At 46.7% G+C, this 16741-nt stretch overlaps 1 protein-coding gene across 12 annotated transcripts in view; it reads left to right on the top strand.

The window, feature by feature from the left end:
* The first annotated feature begins 240 nt into the window (after nucleotides 1-240).
* Nucleotides 241-16741, top strand: part of Meis2 (Meis homeobox 2) — a 209316-nt gene continuing 192815 nt past the window's right edge. For 4 of the 12 annotated variants that reach the window (XM_029472969.1, XM_029472956.1, XM_029472954.1 and 1 more), the window contains exons 1-7: nucleotides 241-560; nucleotides 1072-1460; nucleotides 4123-4355; nucleotides 6061-6202; nucleotides 6924-6974; nucleotides 8069-8119; nucleotides 8854-9003. In XM_029472969.1, the coding sequence (XP_029328829.1) occupies nucleotides 1392-1460; nucleotides 4123-4355; nucleotides 6061-6202; nucleotides 6924-6974; nucleotides 8069-8119; nucleotides 8854-9003 (696 nt within the window). In that variant the 5' untranslated portion in view covers nucleotides 241-560; nucleotides 1072-1391. Of the gene's footprint in view, nucleotides 561-1071; nucleotides 1461-1858; nucleotides 2927-2980; nucleotides 3485-4122; nucleotides 4356-6060; nucleotides 6203-6923; nucleotides 6975-8068; nucleotides 8120-8853; nucleotides 9004-16741 lie in introns of those variants that run through there. The other 8 variants (XM_021181257.2, XM_021181250.2, XM_021181274.2 and 5 more) reach the window with 4 other exon arrangements.

Here is a 16741-nt window from a genome sequence, read left to right as displayed (position 1 = left end):
GGAGAACGAGGCCAAATTTCCTCAGACTCCGCATGGAGTCTCGGCATGCAGTAGTTTTAGCTAGCTTGGGATGCTCAGAAGCTTGCTAGGAAACCAGGAAGATGCTGAAGGGGAGAAAACCTCTCTCTCTCTCTCTCTCTCTCTCTCTCTCTCTCTCTCTCTCTCACACACACACACACACACACACACACACACACACCACTCTACTATACCTAACCACTCCCATCCACCCCCGCCCCCATGAGAAAGTCCAGTCAAAGGCACCCTTGCAGGAGGCGCTGCTTTCTGTCACGGGATGGTTCAGAGTTGGGGAGGGAGGCCGCAGTTGAACAGCAAACCCTTACTCTGTTTGCTTTTCTCTGGGCCTGGGGCCCGGAACCCAGGGCGAGGGTGAGAAGTTGGGGAGAGGGCGCGCTCCCAGTGCGTGGCTGGGTCGCGCTGCCAGCTGCCTGGTGGCGGCAGGGTGAACCCGGCTACGCGCGCCGGGTGACCAAAGCTCCGCCCCCAGCTCTCGTCTCTCATTGATTGACGCGCAGCCGCGGGGAAACAGCAGCGCAGAGGTAAAGCCAGCTGGAACTCCGGCCAGGGATTGGGCGGGACCCCGGCCAGAACTAGTTTCTACCAAAACCTAGTCCGGTATTTACCTTTCTAACCCTACTCGCTTCCTTTTCCTTTTGGGAAAACTTCTTTAGGAGCCAGTCCCATCGTCCCCATCCAGCGAAATCCGCCCGGTGTAATTAACTCGGCCTTTAGCCCTCTTTACAACCGCTGCGCCCAGGGCAACCACAACAAAGCTGGGCAGCCAGAGCCAGCCACTCCTCGCAAGCATCTTCTGTCTCACATGCTTTTTAATCTTTCTCCTCCAGTGCTTCCTAGATCCAAGATTCACTTTAGAGGCGCACAGCGGTCACGCGCACGCACGCGCGCGCGTGCACACACACACACACACACACACATACACACACACTTGTCTACATCGGTAAACAACAAACACCAAACAACTCCCGCTCCTCTAACTCCTACCCCACTAACTCCCGCCCTACTAACTCTCATCCTGCTTTCTCCCTCCAGATTGAGCTCAGGATCCCTAGACTCTCCACGGTGGTCCACACAGTCTGCAGCGCACCGAGGGACTATGCTTCGAGTTCAGCTGCTCATATCTTGTACTAGACAAAAATGAATATTGACAATAAGGGTTCTGCATCTGCACGAGAAAGAAAGTACCACTCAACAACAACAACAACAGCAACAACAGCAAAAATCCTAGCCTGGCCGTGGTGCAGTCTGCGGAGCTTGCTGCTCTAGGTTGTTAGTGGCAGAGTTCGGGACCTAGTAATCCGCCGGCAGAGGAAGGGGGCTGCGGAATTAAAACGAACAAAAGCTAGAGCGCCATGCCAAACATCCCCAACGCGACCCAGTTAGGCAGGAGCCAAGAGGAGTGGTGGGGAAATAAACGAGAAGTAAGTTGAAAATAAAAAGATCTGAGTCTGTACCGTACTTTCCCTGTGGCTTTCTGCAGTTTTCCTGTCTGCGCTCTCCCTGTCCTCTTCCACCTCTCTTCCTTCCCCCTCGCGTTCTCTCTCTCTCTCTCTCTCTCTCTCTCTCTCTCTCTCTCTCTCTCTCTCTCTCCCCCCCCCCCTCTCTCCTCTCTCTCTCTCCCTCCCTCCCTGTCTCTCCTGTCGCTCTCCCTCCTTCCCTCCCTTCCCCCTTTCCCCCTCCCTCATCCCCCCTCCCTCCCCTCTTCCTCTCCCTCCCGCGTCGTCCCCCTGGAGAAGCAGGCTTGCTGATTTGCTCCGGTCCTCTCCGCTCCAGCCTCCCCTCCCCCAGCACCCCCCCTCCCCCCGGGGCCGTCCGACCGCACTCGCTGCATATCAGAGGCTCCGCGCTGCGCGCTCCTCCTCGCTCCAGCTCCCCACTCTCGGGATGTGTCTCCGCCGTAGGACGGGCTATGGCCACCACGACTTCCGGGTTCCGTCATTTCGTTCTCCCGCCGCCGACCCGCGCCGCCAAACTGAGGCTCTACTATAAGCCCGGCTGCAGCCAACCTGCCAACACCTACTGACACTCACTCATCTCCCAGAGAGAGAAAGAGAGCGCGAGAGAGCGAGCGCGAGTGAGAGCGAGCGAGAAAGAGAGAGAGGGAAAGACAAAATACCTACCAGAGAGGGGGGGAGGAAGTCCAATTTTTGCAAACTATTCATTTTTTTCTTGGTTTTCTCCTTGCTTTCTTTGAACAATACTTTAAAAAGAGAGGATCATATTAGAGCTATTTTGGGGGCAAAGCTAAAAGAGGGGGGAGGGGGGAGGAAGAATTCAAGAAGCAGAAACCCCTCGCGGAGTTTTACTGGAAGAAAAAAAAAAACGGGTCTGAAAGATTGCTCCTCTTCATCATCATCAACCATCATTCATTCACTACCTTGACATTCCGGGCTTTGATTGACAGCTGGAGTGGCAAAAAGCCATGAAACTCGACAGTTCGGTTACATGTGGGCTGCTGACTGGCCGCTCGTAACCTTCAGTTCGGGGGCTTGACAATTTTTTTTTTCTTTTTCTTTTCTTTCTTTTCTTTTCTTTTCTTTTTTTTTTTTCAACTGAGAGGAAAAGAAGAGAAAGAGGAGTAAAGGAGGACCGAAGAGGAGGAGGAGGGGAGGGGGAGGAGGAGGGGGAGGAGGAGGAGGAAGATCAGGAGGAGGAGGAAGAAGAGGAAAAAAAGAGAAAAAGAAGAAATATCACTGAAAAAAATTCTTCGTTTTCTTGACTGGGCTTTCCCCACCCCCCCAAAAAATAACATTGGAAAATTGGGAGAAGTCTCCTTGGTTTGGAAAAAAAGGACTCTTCAACCTAGCTCACTTTCTTATCCGGACTGGGATATTAAATATACGACACATCCAGGAGTTTATTGGAGCGCAGACTGATGGCGCAAAGGGTAGGTTTAAATCTCCAACACTTACCTAGATATAAATCCTCTCCTACAGGGCCCTGCCCCATGCCTCCTCTCCGTTTGAGCTGGCTGCTGCTGGTTGCTTGATGATGATGGCGGCCAGTATTTTAAAAAATAGTAGCAAAATTATTCACCGGCTTCTTTCCCCCCTGTGCCTCTGCGTGTGTGAGAGAGTGTGTGCGTGCGTGTGTGCGTGTCTGGCCGCGCGTGTCCCAGCGCTGAGCGAGCGGGCGGGCGGCGAGTGCGTGTGAGTGGTGTGTGTGTGTATGTGTGTGTGTGTGTGTGTGTGTGTGTGTGTGTACTTGTGTGCAATTGTTACACGCTTTCGCCTCGCTCCAGCTTTTACCCCGGCAGCGCGATTCCCCGGGTTCTCCTGCCGCCGCCGCTGCGCCTCTTTCGCCGCTACTCGCGCGGCTCCGGGCGGGCGCGGGCTGCGTAGGAGCCGCCGGCGTGGGGCCGCGTTGCCTAGACTAGCCCCGGCTGCTTGTTTTGTCTCTGAAATTGACAAGGACGCAGGGAATCCGCTGCTAAATAATGTTTCTGGTAACTTTCACGTTATTCCTCCCCACCCTCAGCTCCTAGCCCCCGGGGAGGCACCGACCCTAGTCTTCCCTTGTCCTTGCCGTTCTCGGCCTGATTATTAGCGCTTTTCTTCTCTTTATTTTGTTTCATTTCGCCCTTTGATTTATTGGATCTCCTGGAGGAGGCGAAGGGGGGTAAGGGGTGGGATCCGGGGCTTCCTCCTCTTGCTAACTGCACTTTTCCCTGGCTTGGCTCGCTGGGGTTCTGCAGCCTCCAGCGGGAGCGGGGCCTCCCTGTGCCCCCCGGCGTCCCCGGCCTCTCCGCCTGATCTGCCTTCCCTGAATGCTGCTCTGGGCTCAGACTTTAATTTTAAAATTTACGACATCCTCTCCCAAACTTTCAGATCTGTTTTTTCTGCTGGTTTGGTTTGTAGTGTGTTTAACTTGTGTCCGGTACTTTTCTTTTTTTCTGACTTTGTTTTTTATTCTCTCTCTCTCTCTCCCTCCTGTCTTTACACCCCCCCCCCATCTCTATTCCATTCCCACTCCCCTGTTCCCTCTTTTCTTTGCTCCGGGTTCCTTTGCTTTCCTGCCTCTGCCCCCCTGGGTTCTCTCTTACTCTCTGTGCCACCGCCCCCCCCCCTGCCCGGGCTCTGACAGTACGATGAGCTGCCCCATTACGGCGGGATGGACGGAGTAGGGGTTCCCGCTTCCATGTACGGAGACCCTCACGCGCCGCGGCCGATCCCCCCGGTTCACCACCTAAACCACGGGCCGCCGCTCCACGCCACGCAGCACTACGGCGCGCACGCCCCGCACCCCAATGTCATGCCAGCCAGCATGGGATCTGCTGTCAACGACGCCTTGAAAAGAGACAAGGACGCAATCTACGGGTAAACCGACCCCCCAGACCCAGCTTACTGTGTGTGAGTGTGTGTGAGTGCGTGTGCTTGTCTCTGGTGGTGGTGGTGATTGTGGTGGTGATTGTGGTGGTGTTAGGGTGGACCAGGGAGGCTAAGTGGGGACTTAATTCTGCATGAGGAGAGAGACTGCTTGCAGTAGAGAAAGACAAGGGAGAGAGCCTGCTCTTGAGTCAAAGACCAGAAAAATAGAACCTTCTCTGCTCCCTTGGTTCGGCCTTTCCAGACCCCACGGTCCTATGTAAGGACTGAGTCTTTAAATCTTGCCGGCCCGGCCTTCTCCCCAAGGACAAGAATCCTGGCCAAAAGGCGCAGGGCTGGTTGTCTCGGGCTGCCTAACACAGGCCTTGATTAAGAGGAAAGTTTTCTGCAGCCGAGAAAAAACTTCCAGTTCCCCTTTCTTTCTTCTTTCCTCTCACTCTTTCTTCTTTCCTTCCTTCCTTCCTTCCTTCCTTCCTTCCTTCCTTCCTTCCTTCCTTCCTTCCTTCCTTCCTTCCTTCCTTCCTTCCTTCCTTCCTTCCTTTCTTTCTTTCTTTCTTTCTTTCTTTCTTTCTTTCTTTCTTTTTCTCCCTCCCCTCCCCTTTCTGCTTCCTACTGAGGGCCTGGGAGTCACTAAACGCAGCTTGAGCTGGAATCAGGGCAGCTTCTGTCGGCCAGGAAGTCCTAATCACTCACTTCTTAATTCTCTGTAAATAAAGGGGGCAGACCTTGAAGTGCAGCGGGGTGGAAGAGACTGCCGCTTACACACACAGCCGTTCTTGGGAGTCAGGGAAATGGCTGGAAATTATTTTATATTCGGAGAGATTAGGGAGGGGTGGGCAAGCACGGTCCAAGCGAGTACTAGCCCGGCTCTTCCGGCTGAGGGTAGGTGGGGAAGGCGGCGGGATGCCGAGGGGAGGGGACAGTGGGTAAACAGCAACTGAGCCTAAAGCCTGAGGCCTCAAGCATCCCGAGGTGTAGCATAGCCGCCCGGAGGAACACAAAGGGCGTACGCGCCCGGCACTCACACTTCCAAGTTTTGAAACACGGTTTATTTATTCTTGTGAGCCGCAACGCTGAGAAAAATGTGGTCTTTCGATGGAAGCTCTTTCTTGTTTAACATTCTTATTATTTTGGCCCTACTACTGGAGCTTTACTGGAAGCAGAGCAAACAAGTTTATAAAGCAAAGGGTGGAGAGATGAGACCTTCTTAAAATCGTGAAATGTCTCTCTCGTGTGGAAGTAGGTGAAGCCCTCCGCCGGGTCTGAACCGCCCGTTAGATCAATTCAGATTGGGGGTGGGGGGCGGGAGGGCACCAAATAGCGCTCCCTGCCCTGGTTTGTGTGGCAGGCGTCTCTGGAGTGAGGAGTGGGGTCTGGATCTACTCCGAGCTCTAAATTGCCTGGCCTTCTTGCGTATTTCATTACTTCCCAACTGAGTATATGTTTACTTGGCGGGCTAAAGTGGCCGGGGGCTTCTCCGAGCTGATCTGAAAAGACCTGTGAACCCAGGGAAAAGGCCAGGCTGTTTCCTTTCTGTTTGTGGCCCAGGCTCGGCTGATTGAGGGTGTAGTGTGTTGCGTGCCTGTTGTATTAAAGAAGGAATGCAAACCCTCCAAACTTGTTGATTACAGTTCTTGCTCCTTCCCCTCTGCACCCCGTCTCCGTGCGTGTGTCTCTGCGTGGCGCTGCCCGTTAGGCACCCGTTGTTTCCTCTGTTAGCGCTGGTTTTTGAGAAGTGCGAGCTGGCGACCTGCACTCCCCGGGAACCCGGAGTGGCCGGCGGAGACGTCTGTTCCTCTGACTCCTTCAACGAGGACATCGCGGTCTTCGCCAAGCAGGTCCAACCTTCTTGACCCGCTCACCCCCACCCCACAGAAGCCCTCCACTCCCCCACCCCCTTCCTCCGAGTTTGACTTGAAAGAGGAGGAAAAGGCAAGACACCCGATCTGTTTCTCTGGCCCACTCGGCGCTCTGCGCCTCCTCCCCATCCCTCAGCCTGGAGGCGAATTGGAAAGGGAGATAAATATGGGTGTTTGTTTTTCCCCCCAGCCAGGAATACAGGGGCTCGACCCTCGAATTAAAGTTGACCTGCTCCTAATCTGGGGCTTGGCCTTTTCCCCGCCTGCAGCTACTTGAACAAGAATTGGGGAGAGGGGCTGGGAGGGACCTGGGAGTGCCCGGGAGCAAAGGAAGCAAGGCGCCTGGCAGTGAGGTCTGCATGGGCACCGAGGTGCTGGAGGTGGGGGAACCCAGCCTCTGACCCGGCTGCAGAAGCGGGTACTGAGGATCTGCGAGCCGCCTTGCCTACCCTGTTACAACTGAAGTAGAGTATGGCTCTCCCCACCAGATCAGGACCTGAAGGCCCTGCTGTTTCTCCAGCGACCCAACTCACTTAAGAAGCCAATCTGTTTCTTGAATTTTACCAAAGCCTCTTTCCTCTCTGCCCCTGCCCCTGCCCTTCCAGAGAACCGGGTCCCACAACCCAGAGTAGTGGCCGATGGGGTTTTCCTGTTTTTAAATGGGCTGAAGATTCATTCTGACTTTCCCTGCTTCCTATAGGTTCGCGCCGAAAAGCCTCTTTTTTCCTCAAATCCAGAGCTGGATAATTTGGTAAGGCTCACTGTTTTTTGCTTGTCCCCTGCCTCGGGCCCCGTCCCAAACTCAAGAGTCACCCATTTGCTCCTGGAGCTCCATGGAGTTCCAGCAGAGCCCTCCTAGGAAAACACAGGGAAAGAGACTTATTTAGAGCCCCTGCGTGGAAGGCGAGCCAGGGGCGGTATGGGCCTCAGGGGATAAGAAGCCCACCGAGGCAGCCGCAGGCGCCGCGGCGCGGAGCCGAGTAGGGATGCTTCCCAGGTCTTGGCCTCGAGAGTAAGCGGCATGAAGGGAGTGATTTCCTCTACAGGCCGGGGGAGGCGTTGGAGCCCCAGGCCGCTGCCCTGAAGGAAGTAACTGCTCCGGCAGTGGCAGAGAAGGGCGGGCTAGGAGTGGGTTGGGGGTGAGGGGCTATCCTGCGCAGGCCACTTTTAGGTGCAATTCTTTTGCTAATTTGCAGGATTTCAATATTAAAAGTACTTAAATCCCCTTTCAAAGGCCCAGCCTCTCCATTCATCTGGAGTATTTCCTTCTTCTGAGAGGAGGTTTGCTCTGAGTCTGCAGTTCTAAAAAGGCTTTTCTGTCCAAAGAAATAGCTCTCTTCTCTTCTCTTCTCTTCTCTTCTCTTCTCTTCTCTTCTCTTCTCTTCTCTTCTCTTCTCTTCTCTCTTATTTTTCTTCTATTATCTCTCCTTCCTCCTCCTCCTCCTCCTCCTCCTCCTCCTCCTCCTCCAATTTGACCTGAGGTGGAGGGTAGGAGGTGACTGTAAAAGAGGAATGGGGTGGAGTAAGACCTGGTGGGAGAATGCAAGCTTTACCAACAGCACACTGTGAGGACTGGGGGGTGTGGGGGTGGGGTGGGGGAATTCATACTAAGGCTGCCTGTATACTAATTCCCGCCACTGTAGCCAATGAGGCAGAGATGATCAGTAATAATTTAGTTTTCTTATTTCTTGGTGTGTGAATTTTGTCCAGGCAACCTGCTGGTTTCTTCTTTCTTTGCCCAATTCCCTCAGCACACTGACCTTCACACACACACACAAACACACACACACACACAACTTGCATGTGTTAGAACCCTAACTCTATCCTCTTAAATTTCCCTTTCAGATGATACAAGCAATTCAAGTACTAAGGTTTCATCTTCTGGAGTTAGAAAAGGTAAGCAGTAAACAACAGTCCGAATTTTGATTCTCTCAACCAGATGATTGGAGATGCTACAACCTTCCAGAATGAGGGATTACACCTCTGGAGATGTTGATCACGTTTTTATTTCCCTCCTTTATAGACTTCTCAACCCAGGGGCTCAGAGGATATGGGAATCAGGGCAGTTCTGACTTTTAAAGCCCCCACCCCCAGGCGCTCAGGATTATTTGAAGTACAGCAAGAGCCATTTGTGTTGCTGGACACAATGTCTACTTGTGTCTCTATTAGCTTAGCTTATCACGGACCCAGTGCTCTTGCTGGGTGCAAGCAGAGAGAAGACTCCTCTCTGGGGTGTCTTTGCATTGATACATAGATCAATCATTTCCCCAGGAAACATACACAACAGACTCACAAATGTCCCTAATTCTAGTGTTTAAATGCTTCTGAGTTACTATCAAATCACACTTTCATCTCTGCTTTCCCAGTCTGAACCCAGTTACTTCCAGTTCAGTTTTTCTTTCTGGTAACTTGTTGCTCTGGGGACTCTCTGGAGGATAATATCTATTGCCACAATTGCCCTATTGTTTCCTTGCCTTCAACTCTTACACCCCTTAATTAGAGTTATTTTGGAAGACATCACATTGTTGCTCTCTACAAATGTAACCTTGCAACCTGATATTCTTCCTCTTTAAAAAATGAAACATATAAAGACAACCTGAGCTGAGCCCTCGCCATGACCCTCCTCCTAGGTCCACGAACTGTGTGATAACTTCTGCCACCGGTACATTAGCTGTTTGAAGGGAAAAATGCCCATTGACCTCGTGATTGATGAGAGAGATGGAAGCTCCAAGTCAGATCATGAAGAACTTTCAGGCTCCTCCACAAATCTCGCCGACCACGTAAGTCTGCAGAGCCCGTGGAGTTCTCTGAAGGCCACTGGGCAAAGCATTTTTTTGTTTTTAAATTGTTTAGTTGCTTTTGGAGTTATCTCTCCCTTTCTCACTACATGTGTCATGGCCTTTCTTTTGATTTCCCCTTTCTTGGACCCCGTTCTTATTTATGGTGAGAGTCTAAGAACCAGGGAGTTGATTTGTGCTTTTCATGTGTGAAGTTGCCTGAACCTGGTGGCTTGGGAGTTAGTAAATTCTCTTTTGGCATGACGGTCTCGGTCTTTTCTGCGTTCTTTCTGTGTGTAATCAAGGCATAGCAAGAGGTAGCAAGAGACAAGACAGTTATCTGGAGAGGAAGGAATGGAGAGAGAGAGAGAGAGAGAGAGGTGACTGAGAAAGGGGGTGCCTATTTCTCTCCTAGAGAAGACAACCCTGAGAATTCCTGGCAATTTTGCCTTGCATTGACAATAAAAGGAGTGAATGAACACATTACAAGTCTCAGGACTTTTTGCTCATAGAAACTTATTGTCAGAATATGGTCTTATTGCCAAGTGCCTGAAGCATCTCTATAATAAAAGACAGCAACCTTGATGAACCAATTTTTTACACTGTATTACAAGAGCTGAAGGGAATGAAGACTGAGTTACCATAGGTTAGTGTTTGAGCTTTAACACTTTAACAGTTGGTGACTGAGGATGGAGAGTGTGGAAGATACCCATGGATGTCAAGCCAGGAAAGGAGATTTCTATTCTCTCTGTTCTTATTCTTATTTTGGAACTGATCTACTGAATCTGATGGGGTGGGGGGAAGCATATGTAGTGATACTTGAAATCTGTAGAAGAAGCAAAGAGAAGAAAGATTGCAGCTGGCAGGGATGAAGGGGAAGGCAAGGGTGCTGAGGTTAAAGAGTGGGTGTGAATAGCACTGTATTTTGGGGAACTCAAGCGGGAAGTGGGGGACAGGGTATCTTTGCATTCATTTGAACTCACAACCTAAACGACATAGGCCAGTGTCTGGGTAATTTCATGGCTTAAATATTAATTTAACACCCCAATAGAAGTTAAACAGACATTGAGGTTTGAAGGCAGTTTGCATTACCCTCCCTCAAATTCCTGGGTCTGAAGAGGAATGAAATGGGCTACCTGGGAATAATAGCTTTTCTGTGAGTTCTCTTCTTCCTCTACTAAAAGTTTTGAAAAGAAGCAGCCATTGATTTTAAAGATTAACCTTTGTACTACACGAGATAGCAGCCTAAAAGTTGAAGAGAGTGAAAGAAAACCATAGCCTAGGATGCCCAGTTCTGTAATGAAATAAATGGGCTGCTCAAAGCCCCTCTACCCATCCTTATCCTTACCTGTTTCCAAAGCAATGGAGGAAATGGTCTTCGAGCAGCCTTGTACCTTGTATGTATTAAGTGAATTCAAAAAGGTGTGGTAGCCACTGGAATTTTCTTTGCTTCTCTGTGTCTCAACAGTGTGTGCCCTTGTGGTCCAAATGACATGTTAGCTTCATAAATATTGCTTTATTTTTGTTCTTTACTTATTTCCCTCGCTGTCTGTTTTTGAGTTTGTATGCATTTGCACTATGCGGGGGGGGGGGGGGGGATGAAGAGGGATGTATTTACATAGTTTGCAGCATGAGGGGTCCCTAGTTCTTTCTACTTCGGAAGCTTATCTAGTGTTATTTTGTGTGGTCGTGACTACTTGGTTTTCGACAGCAGTTTCTTGACAGTGCTTTTTCTGGTGGATGTATGGAGTCAGGTTGTGCTGATGTTTACGTAGAAGAAATGAGATACTTCAGTCGGTTTAGAGTTTTGGCTGAAATACAGTGCCAATTTGTGAAGATATCGTAATATTTAAATACAGACTCAAATAGAAGGTGGTACCTAAGAGAATAGTGCCTGAATAATTTAACAATCGTCATCTTTGGATAAAAGAGTCAACTGTAGCATTTGTTGCTACCCTTTCAAGCCCCCAATCAAGTAAATATGACAACTGATTTATTTTGAATCCATGAGGGCTTGCCACCTCATTGGGCGTCATAATTTAAAGCCTTTTATTTCCTAGAGATCTGAACTATAGCATTTTTGCTTTAACCCCCTGCTATTTGTTTTGAAACGAAGCAATAATTTGTTCCACCAGCATACGGGGTGGGAAATGGAGAGGTCTGCCCCATGCTTGTGTTTCTTGCGGGACAAGAGAGAAAGCCTTGAAGGCTTCACAGTGTTTAGGTACCACACGCATATTGACCGCATTTGTGTCTAGGCCACCCCCTCCTACCCGACAAAGGGCATCCACCTAAGGCTTGTCACCCTTTCCTACAAACTTGTCATCCCTCAACCCCTCAGTCACAAGAGTAAGAAGAGACCAGAGAACCCCTACCTGAAAGGGATGTGAGGGGGCATTTTCAGCATATAAATGTGTCCAATTTGAGTCATCAGGTTTATTTTTTTTCATTTGCTTTGATATGCATATTTAATGCCTTGCCCCAGGCTGGATCTCATTTGCTGCGCGCTGGCGCAGGGGTGATGATCAGCCACTTCAGAAGGACCCAGACAGCGTGTTGTTTTCTCTGTTTTATCTGTTGGCCCACTATTCTGATCTACTGAGCTACCTCGTGGTTTTATTTGCACATGAAATGCCGTGAGCAGTTCAACTTATTGGCTATGAATAATGACAGCTAAGAAAGAAGTGTAGGTTCATTTATTGTGTGCCAAGGTTTCTCTTGTGGAGGTGACAGTTTGTGACAGCTGTTTGACACCCCAAAAACACATACACCTCTATCCTTATTAAGTGGTATCAAGCTACATTGTGTGTGTGTGTGTGTGTGTGTATGTGTGTGTGTGTGTGTAAGAAGGAGCAGGCAAGGAGAAAGAGGGAAAGAAAAAAATATGTAAGACTAACTTTGTAGTTCCGTGCAATGAAAGACCTATCAAGGGCGAGATATTAAGCGCCAATATAGTTTTCTGTTCTTCTATTAAAATACTTGAAAATATAAATGAATGAAGGTTGTTAAACGCATAGGTATCTTCAAAGCTAGTGTTCTCAGCAGACTTTTAAGAATGGCTTTTATGTACTGTTATCGGGTAAGCTGTGCTAATTCCACATTCTGTAATGTCACATAAGTGTTACGATACAACATAGATGCATTTAAAAAAGACCCATAATGGCCTTGCATTCCGTGTTTTACGTTCTGTGAGGATACTGGGTTTGTTCATTTATTATTAACAAACATGATGTGCATAACGATGAGGGGAAGTTTGGAACCAAAGAGAAAATAAAATGTGCAACTTTGGCTGCCAGGCTGTGTTAACTAAATTCTCGAGGGATGCTTACTTTTTAATATTAGGATGTATTTATGTATTTATTCTTATCCTGTTATGGCATAAGAAGAGTAGTTGCAGGTAGCCAATGGCTCTGATAGTGTTCTTCACAATCCTGTTGAGGGAAAAAGAGATGATAATCAAAGGAAACTCAACTGTGTTTTCCAGCTGCAGCTTATGCTAAGTTTCCCAGACAACCAAATTTATCATGTTTTAAAACAAACATGTCAGGAAAGCATTTTTTAAAGTTTCAACTTGGAAACTGTCGTAAAATAATTATGTTTTCCTAGACTGTTGACGTACTGAAAAAATAGGTAATATTCTATTTTTATATATTTATATAATTTGAAATCAACTTTTTAGATCTAGTACAGACAAATAAGTGTCTGTATAAAATTTATACACAAAGATATTATATATCTTTATATCAGGTTTATATGACCAAAATATGTTTGTTTGAAATATATTCTCCTAGCTACACTTGTTGGTAATGCATGTGGTTATATGGCTATGGTATTCTTGCAAATAGTACCAAACAGCTATATTTTATTTTCTTTGAAAGAATTAAGTAAAAAAATATAGTTATGTGGATTAATATGAATTGTCAGGTATCTCAAAATTGATTGGTTCTGATAACATCATAATCAAATGACACTTTATTTCCATTTCTGTGCTGACGTTTAAATGAACATATGCTGCTATTATTTTGCATTTCTGAATATGTCAAGTATATTTACATCGATACAGTTTTTTTTTAAAAATGGGTTAGGTCAGAGGAGAGAATTAGCAGAATCTCTCTTTTGACAGAAAATAGTCAAGTGCTAGTATAGAGATTTCATTATCACCTAAAAAAGTAGAAGCGATGCCAGTGAGGAGAGGATTGAGTTCGAGTGCTTGGTCTATTGAAGATGGAAGAAGAATCGTGAGATTTGATATTCCATGAGCGATTTCTTTTGTCTCTTCATTTCCCACACTGAAGTGTGATGCTAGGTGTTATGCTGTGCTAGATCCAAAGCCTCTGTGATTCAGTTTCGGAAAGTTTTACTTTGGAGCTCAGCGTTCCATCTTAAAGACCCTGATGGATGACAGGGCTTTCTGTTCATTGTTGCTGCTGATGTTTCTGCTTGTTGGAAGCCTCCTTGCTTATTTCTTATCAAGAACATTTACGTCATTTCAATTATTTAAGTTGTGCAGTTGGCGTATGTCTGCAGCGTTACTGTGGTGACACAGAACCTGGGCATGCTTGGCAGCCACGTAGACACACAGGATGCTCTGAGAAGACTTGGTGTTGTTTGACGTCATTGTGTTGTTGCTGACGTACTAATTGGTCTGTGAGATCTCTCCGCACACTTAAAAATCATAGAAAGCACCTTACACCACACATTATAGCAACAAATGTGTTTCTGTCTTCTCTGAGAGTCCACCACTCATAGAGTGTGATCATTTTCAAAAGATGCTGCCCTTGTATGAGACATGGGTATGCGTTAATTTCCAAAGATTGAGTCAGTGGTACAGATGCTGAGGCAAAATCTCCAGTTTTATTTACATTTTAAAAAGACTCGACTCCAAAAAGCACACACTGGTGTCCTGAGTTCTTGGTCAACGTCACAATCGAAAAGTTGAAATCCCAACATTTATCCCAGCCGTATTATGAACATTTTTAATTTGTGGACTTGGATGCTGCAGGATTAAGAGTGCTTTCATCTTCTTTAAGAATAGTTTTGTCTGCACTGTTAATTCGAACTTAAAACATCATAAAACCATAAGAAATAAGTAACTTAATATTAACTGAAAGTTTTGACACAAATAGAGCTCTCTTTTGTTGTTGAAATGTGTCTAGACAGATTCGTTTGTGCACCTCTTCAGCTAATGAACATATCTCTGACTGTGTTTTCTGCTACTGTGTAGCTATGACCACATATCTTGCATTACTTTACTGTGCCTTTATGCTCCCTATATACTTCTCTGCTTGATGTTATTTAGTTATATGGGTTCCAGAAAAATCTGTTGGCTATTTTTAAAGTACTTTTCAAAATAGAAGTAAGTGCTCATGACCTTGCGAATTATCTTGTGCGACTTCATAATTTTAAAGAGATAAAGCACAGAGTCCAAAAGTCACTCTCAGTCACATGACGTGTTAGAGGCAGCCCCAAGTCTTGATTCTGTCCTTCTGTCTTCTCCCCTGTCTCACATTCAGGCAATAGCTTTTCATATGGAGCCTAAAAACAATGAGCTCAGATCATGTTTGTCAAGTCTTGAATGCAATAGTGGCTCCTTGTGTCCTCCTTCAAGCCTAAGACATTTTACTTTTATGGTTTTATTTAGAAGCTCTTGTGTATTTTACCCCAGTGACCCCACTGATGAACTGTGCTGTGGGGGTTGGAGGGATACTCTGTCATAGGAAACACTAGCAATTGGCCAGGACTTATTAAGTATTGTCCTATAGGCAGGACACTCGCAGAAGTGCTGTTCTGGTCTGAAGTGTAATTGCAGCCTACCTACAACCTCAACAAAAGCAGTGCACAGAGGATTTTCTTCTTGTGCCCAGAGACTCTTGTCCTCTCTTCTCTTTTCTAGATTTAGCAAAAATTCAATGATGGTGCTAAATCAATTTTTTTTTAACTTTCAAGGGAGAAAACACTGGCAGGATTGTGTTTTCTAGGGAAAGCCCTGTGCAAATGAGAAGCCAAGGAGAGCAGCCGAGCGCTCTCCTGTGGCCCTGCTACTACAAGCTCTGCCCATATTGTCTCTTGCTTTTATATTAATTACAACTTGCATTATCAGCTGTGAGTCTGTGGCCCAGCAAATAGAAAAAACTGCCCCTGGAGACGGAGCTTCTTGTATCTATTTCCCATCTCCTATTGTGCACAACCCGGTATTCAGTGCTTTTCTCCTGGTAACGCTGCTCTTTAACGCAATTATATAGAGAACAAGGGGAGTACCTTCTTTGACTCCCAATTATTAAAGCCGCTGGGAATAGAAACATGTTCCCTCCTTGCCCTGGGGTGTCTTCATGGTATTTTTGGCTGGAGAACAGGACATATATTGTGGAATGTGTACACTTGAGTTCTCTTCTACACTGATGCACACAGACAGCAATTCTCCTTTATTTTTCTACATACGTCATGTGTTTTCATATGCTTTTGTATGCCACGTTGGTTCAGGATTCACTCAACTTCTGCTTATAATTTGGCAAAGAGCCAGGTGGTTATTCTTGAAGGAAACTTGGAAACTGTCTAGGAGGGGGGAAAAAAGGAAGCTGTGATCTACACAAATACTTCAATCTAAGAAAAGCCCAGTATTTGTGGGTAAAGCTTTATGTTGTCTGTGTAGGATGTAGGTTGTTTTTTCTTTTCTTTTTTTTTCTTTTAATGACCAAGGATATTTGTTTGTTTGTTTGTTTGTTTATATTGCCCAGATTACAGATGTTTGTCTTTATAGGTGATTACATCACCATATGTAGCTTTATCTAGACATCTTGGGGTGAGTTACTACCCCAGAACGCCCAAGAGATCTGTCTGTCCATCCTTCTTTCAGAGTAGACTATCATGAGGTTCCCTCAGTTTGCTTCTGTCTTTCCACTGAACATCGCGTAAGCACAAGAGATGCCAATGAAAGGTGAAGGCTTTTCAAGAGAACTGTTTGTTTGGTTGTTTTGATTTTTTTTGTTTGTTTTTTAAGAGGTGAGAAAGAGAAGAAGTAAGAGGTAGGGAATGGTAAATAAGATAACATTGGAAAAATTGATGGCTGTACTGAAAATCAAAGAGGTAACTTGGTTGGGGAAACCCATTTTTCTTAGAGTAATATGGACACACTTGGCTTACCTTTCACTTCTCCATACGTCTCTACACTTGCTCCCAAAAGCCACTGAAAGAAAGACAGTAAATTATAAGTTGATGTGACTTGACTTTAAAGTTCTGCCCAGGTCTAGCTGGTAAGAAAACATTTGTGCCTTTTGAGTTTCAGGAATTGCTTATGCAAGAATCCTTCCCGTTATGCCGGAGCTTAAATAGAAAGACCTGCCCCAGCTCCATCCCAACAGTTATATAATAGTTTTGGATGACATTTGCCTTAAAACACAGTTGAGGTGTTAGTGGTTAATTATTGTCATTTCATGAGGGATAAGGAGCTTTTATGGCAGCCAGCTTCATAAAAAACCTGAAGTGCATAAAATTCACATCATCGGCTGTGTACACTGGGAAGCTCAGTTCAAGGGAAGTGTCCTGCTCTCCACGCTGTTATGGGAAAAGTACATGACATCTCTCAACATCCTCTTCTGCAATTCTAGCTTTTTATTTGACCACCATCCAGTAAATATCTGACATGAAGAGGCTGCAAAGCAGCAGATAACATGGTCTAATACATTCTACTCACTTTGATTTCCTAACCAATCTTCCTTCCTTCCTTCCTTCCTTCCTTCCTTCC

Source organism: Mus caroli, chromosome 2 (assembly GCF_900094665.2).
Source record: "Mus caroli chromosome 2, CAROLI_EIJ_v1.1, whole genome shotgun sequence".
In the NCBI taxonomy this organism is placed as follows: Eukaryota; Metazoa; Chordata; class Mammalia; order Rodentia; family Muridae; genus Mus; species Mus caroli.
The sequence above is the reverse complement of the archived record's forward strand: the minus strand, read 5'-3'. Positions and strand labels throughout refer to the sequence as shown.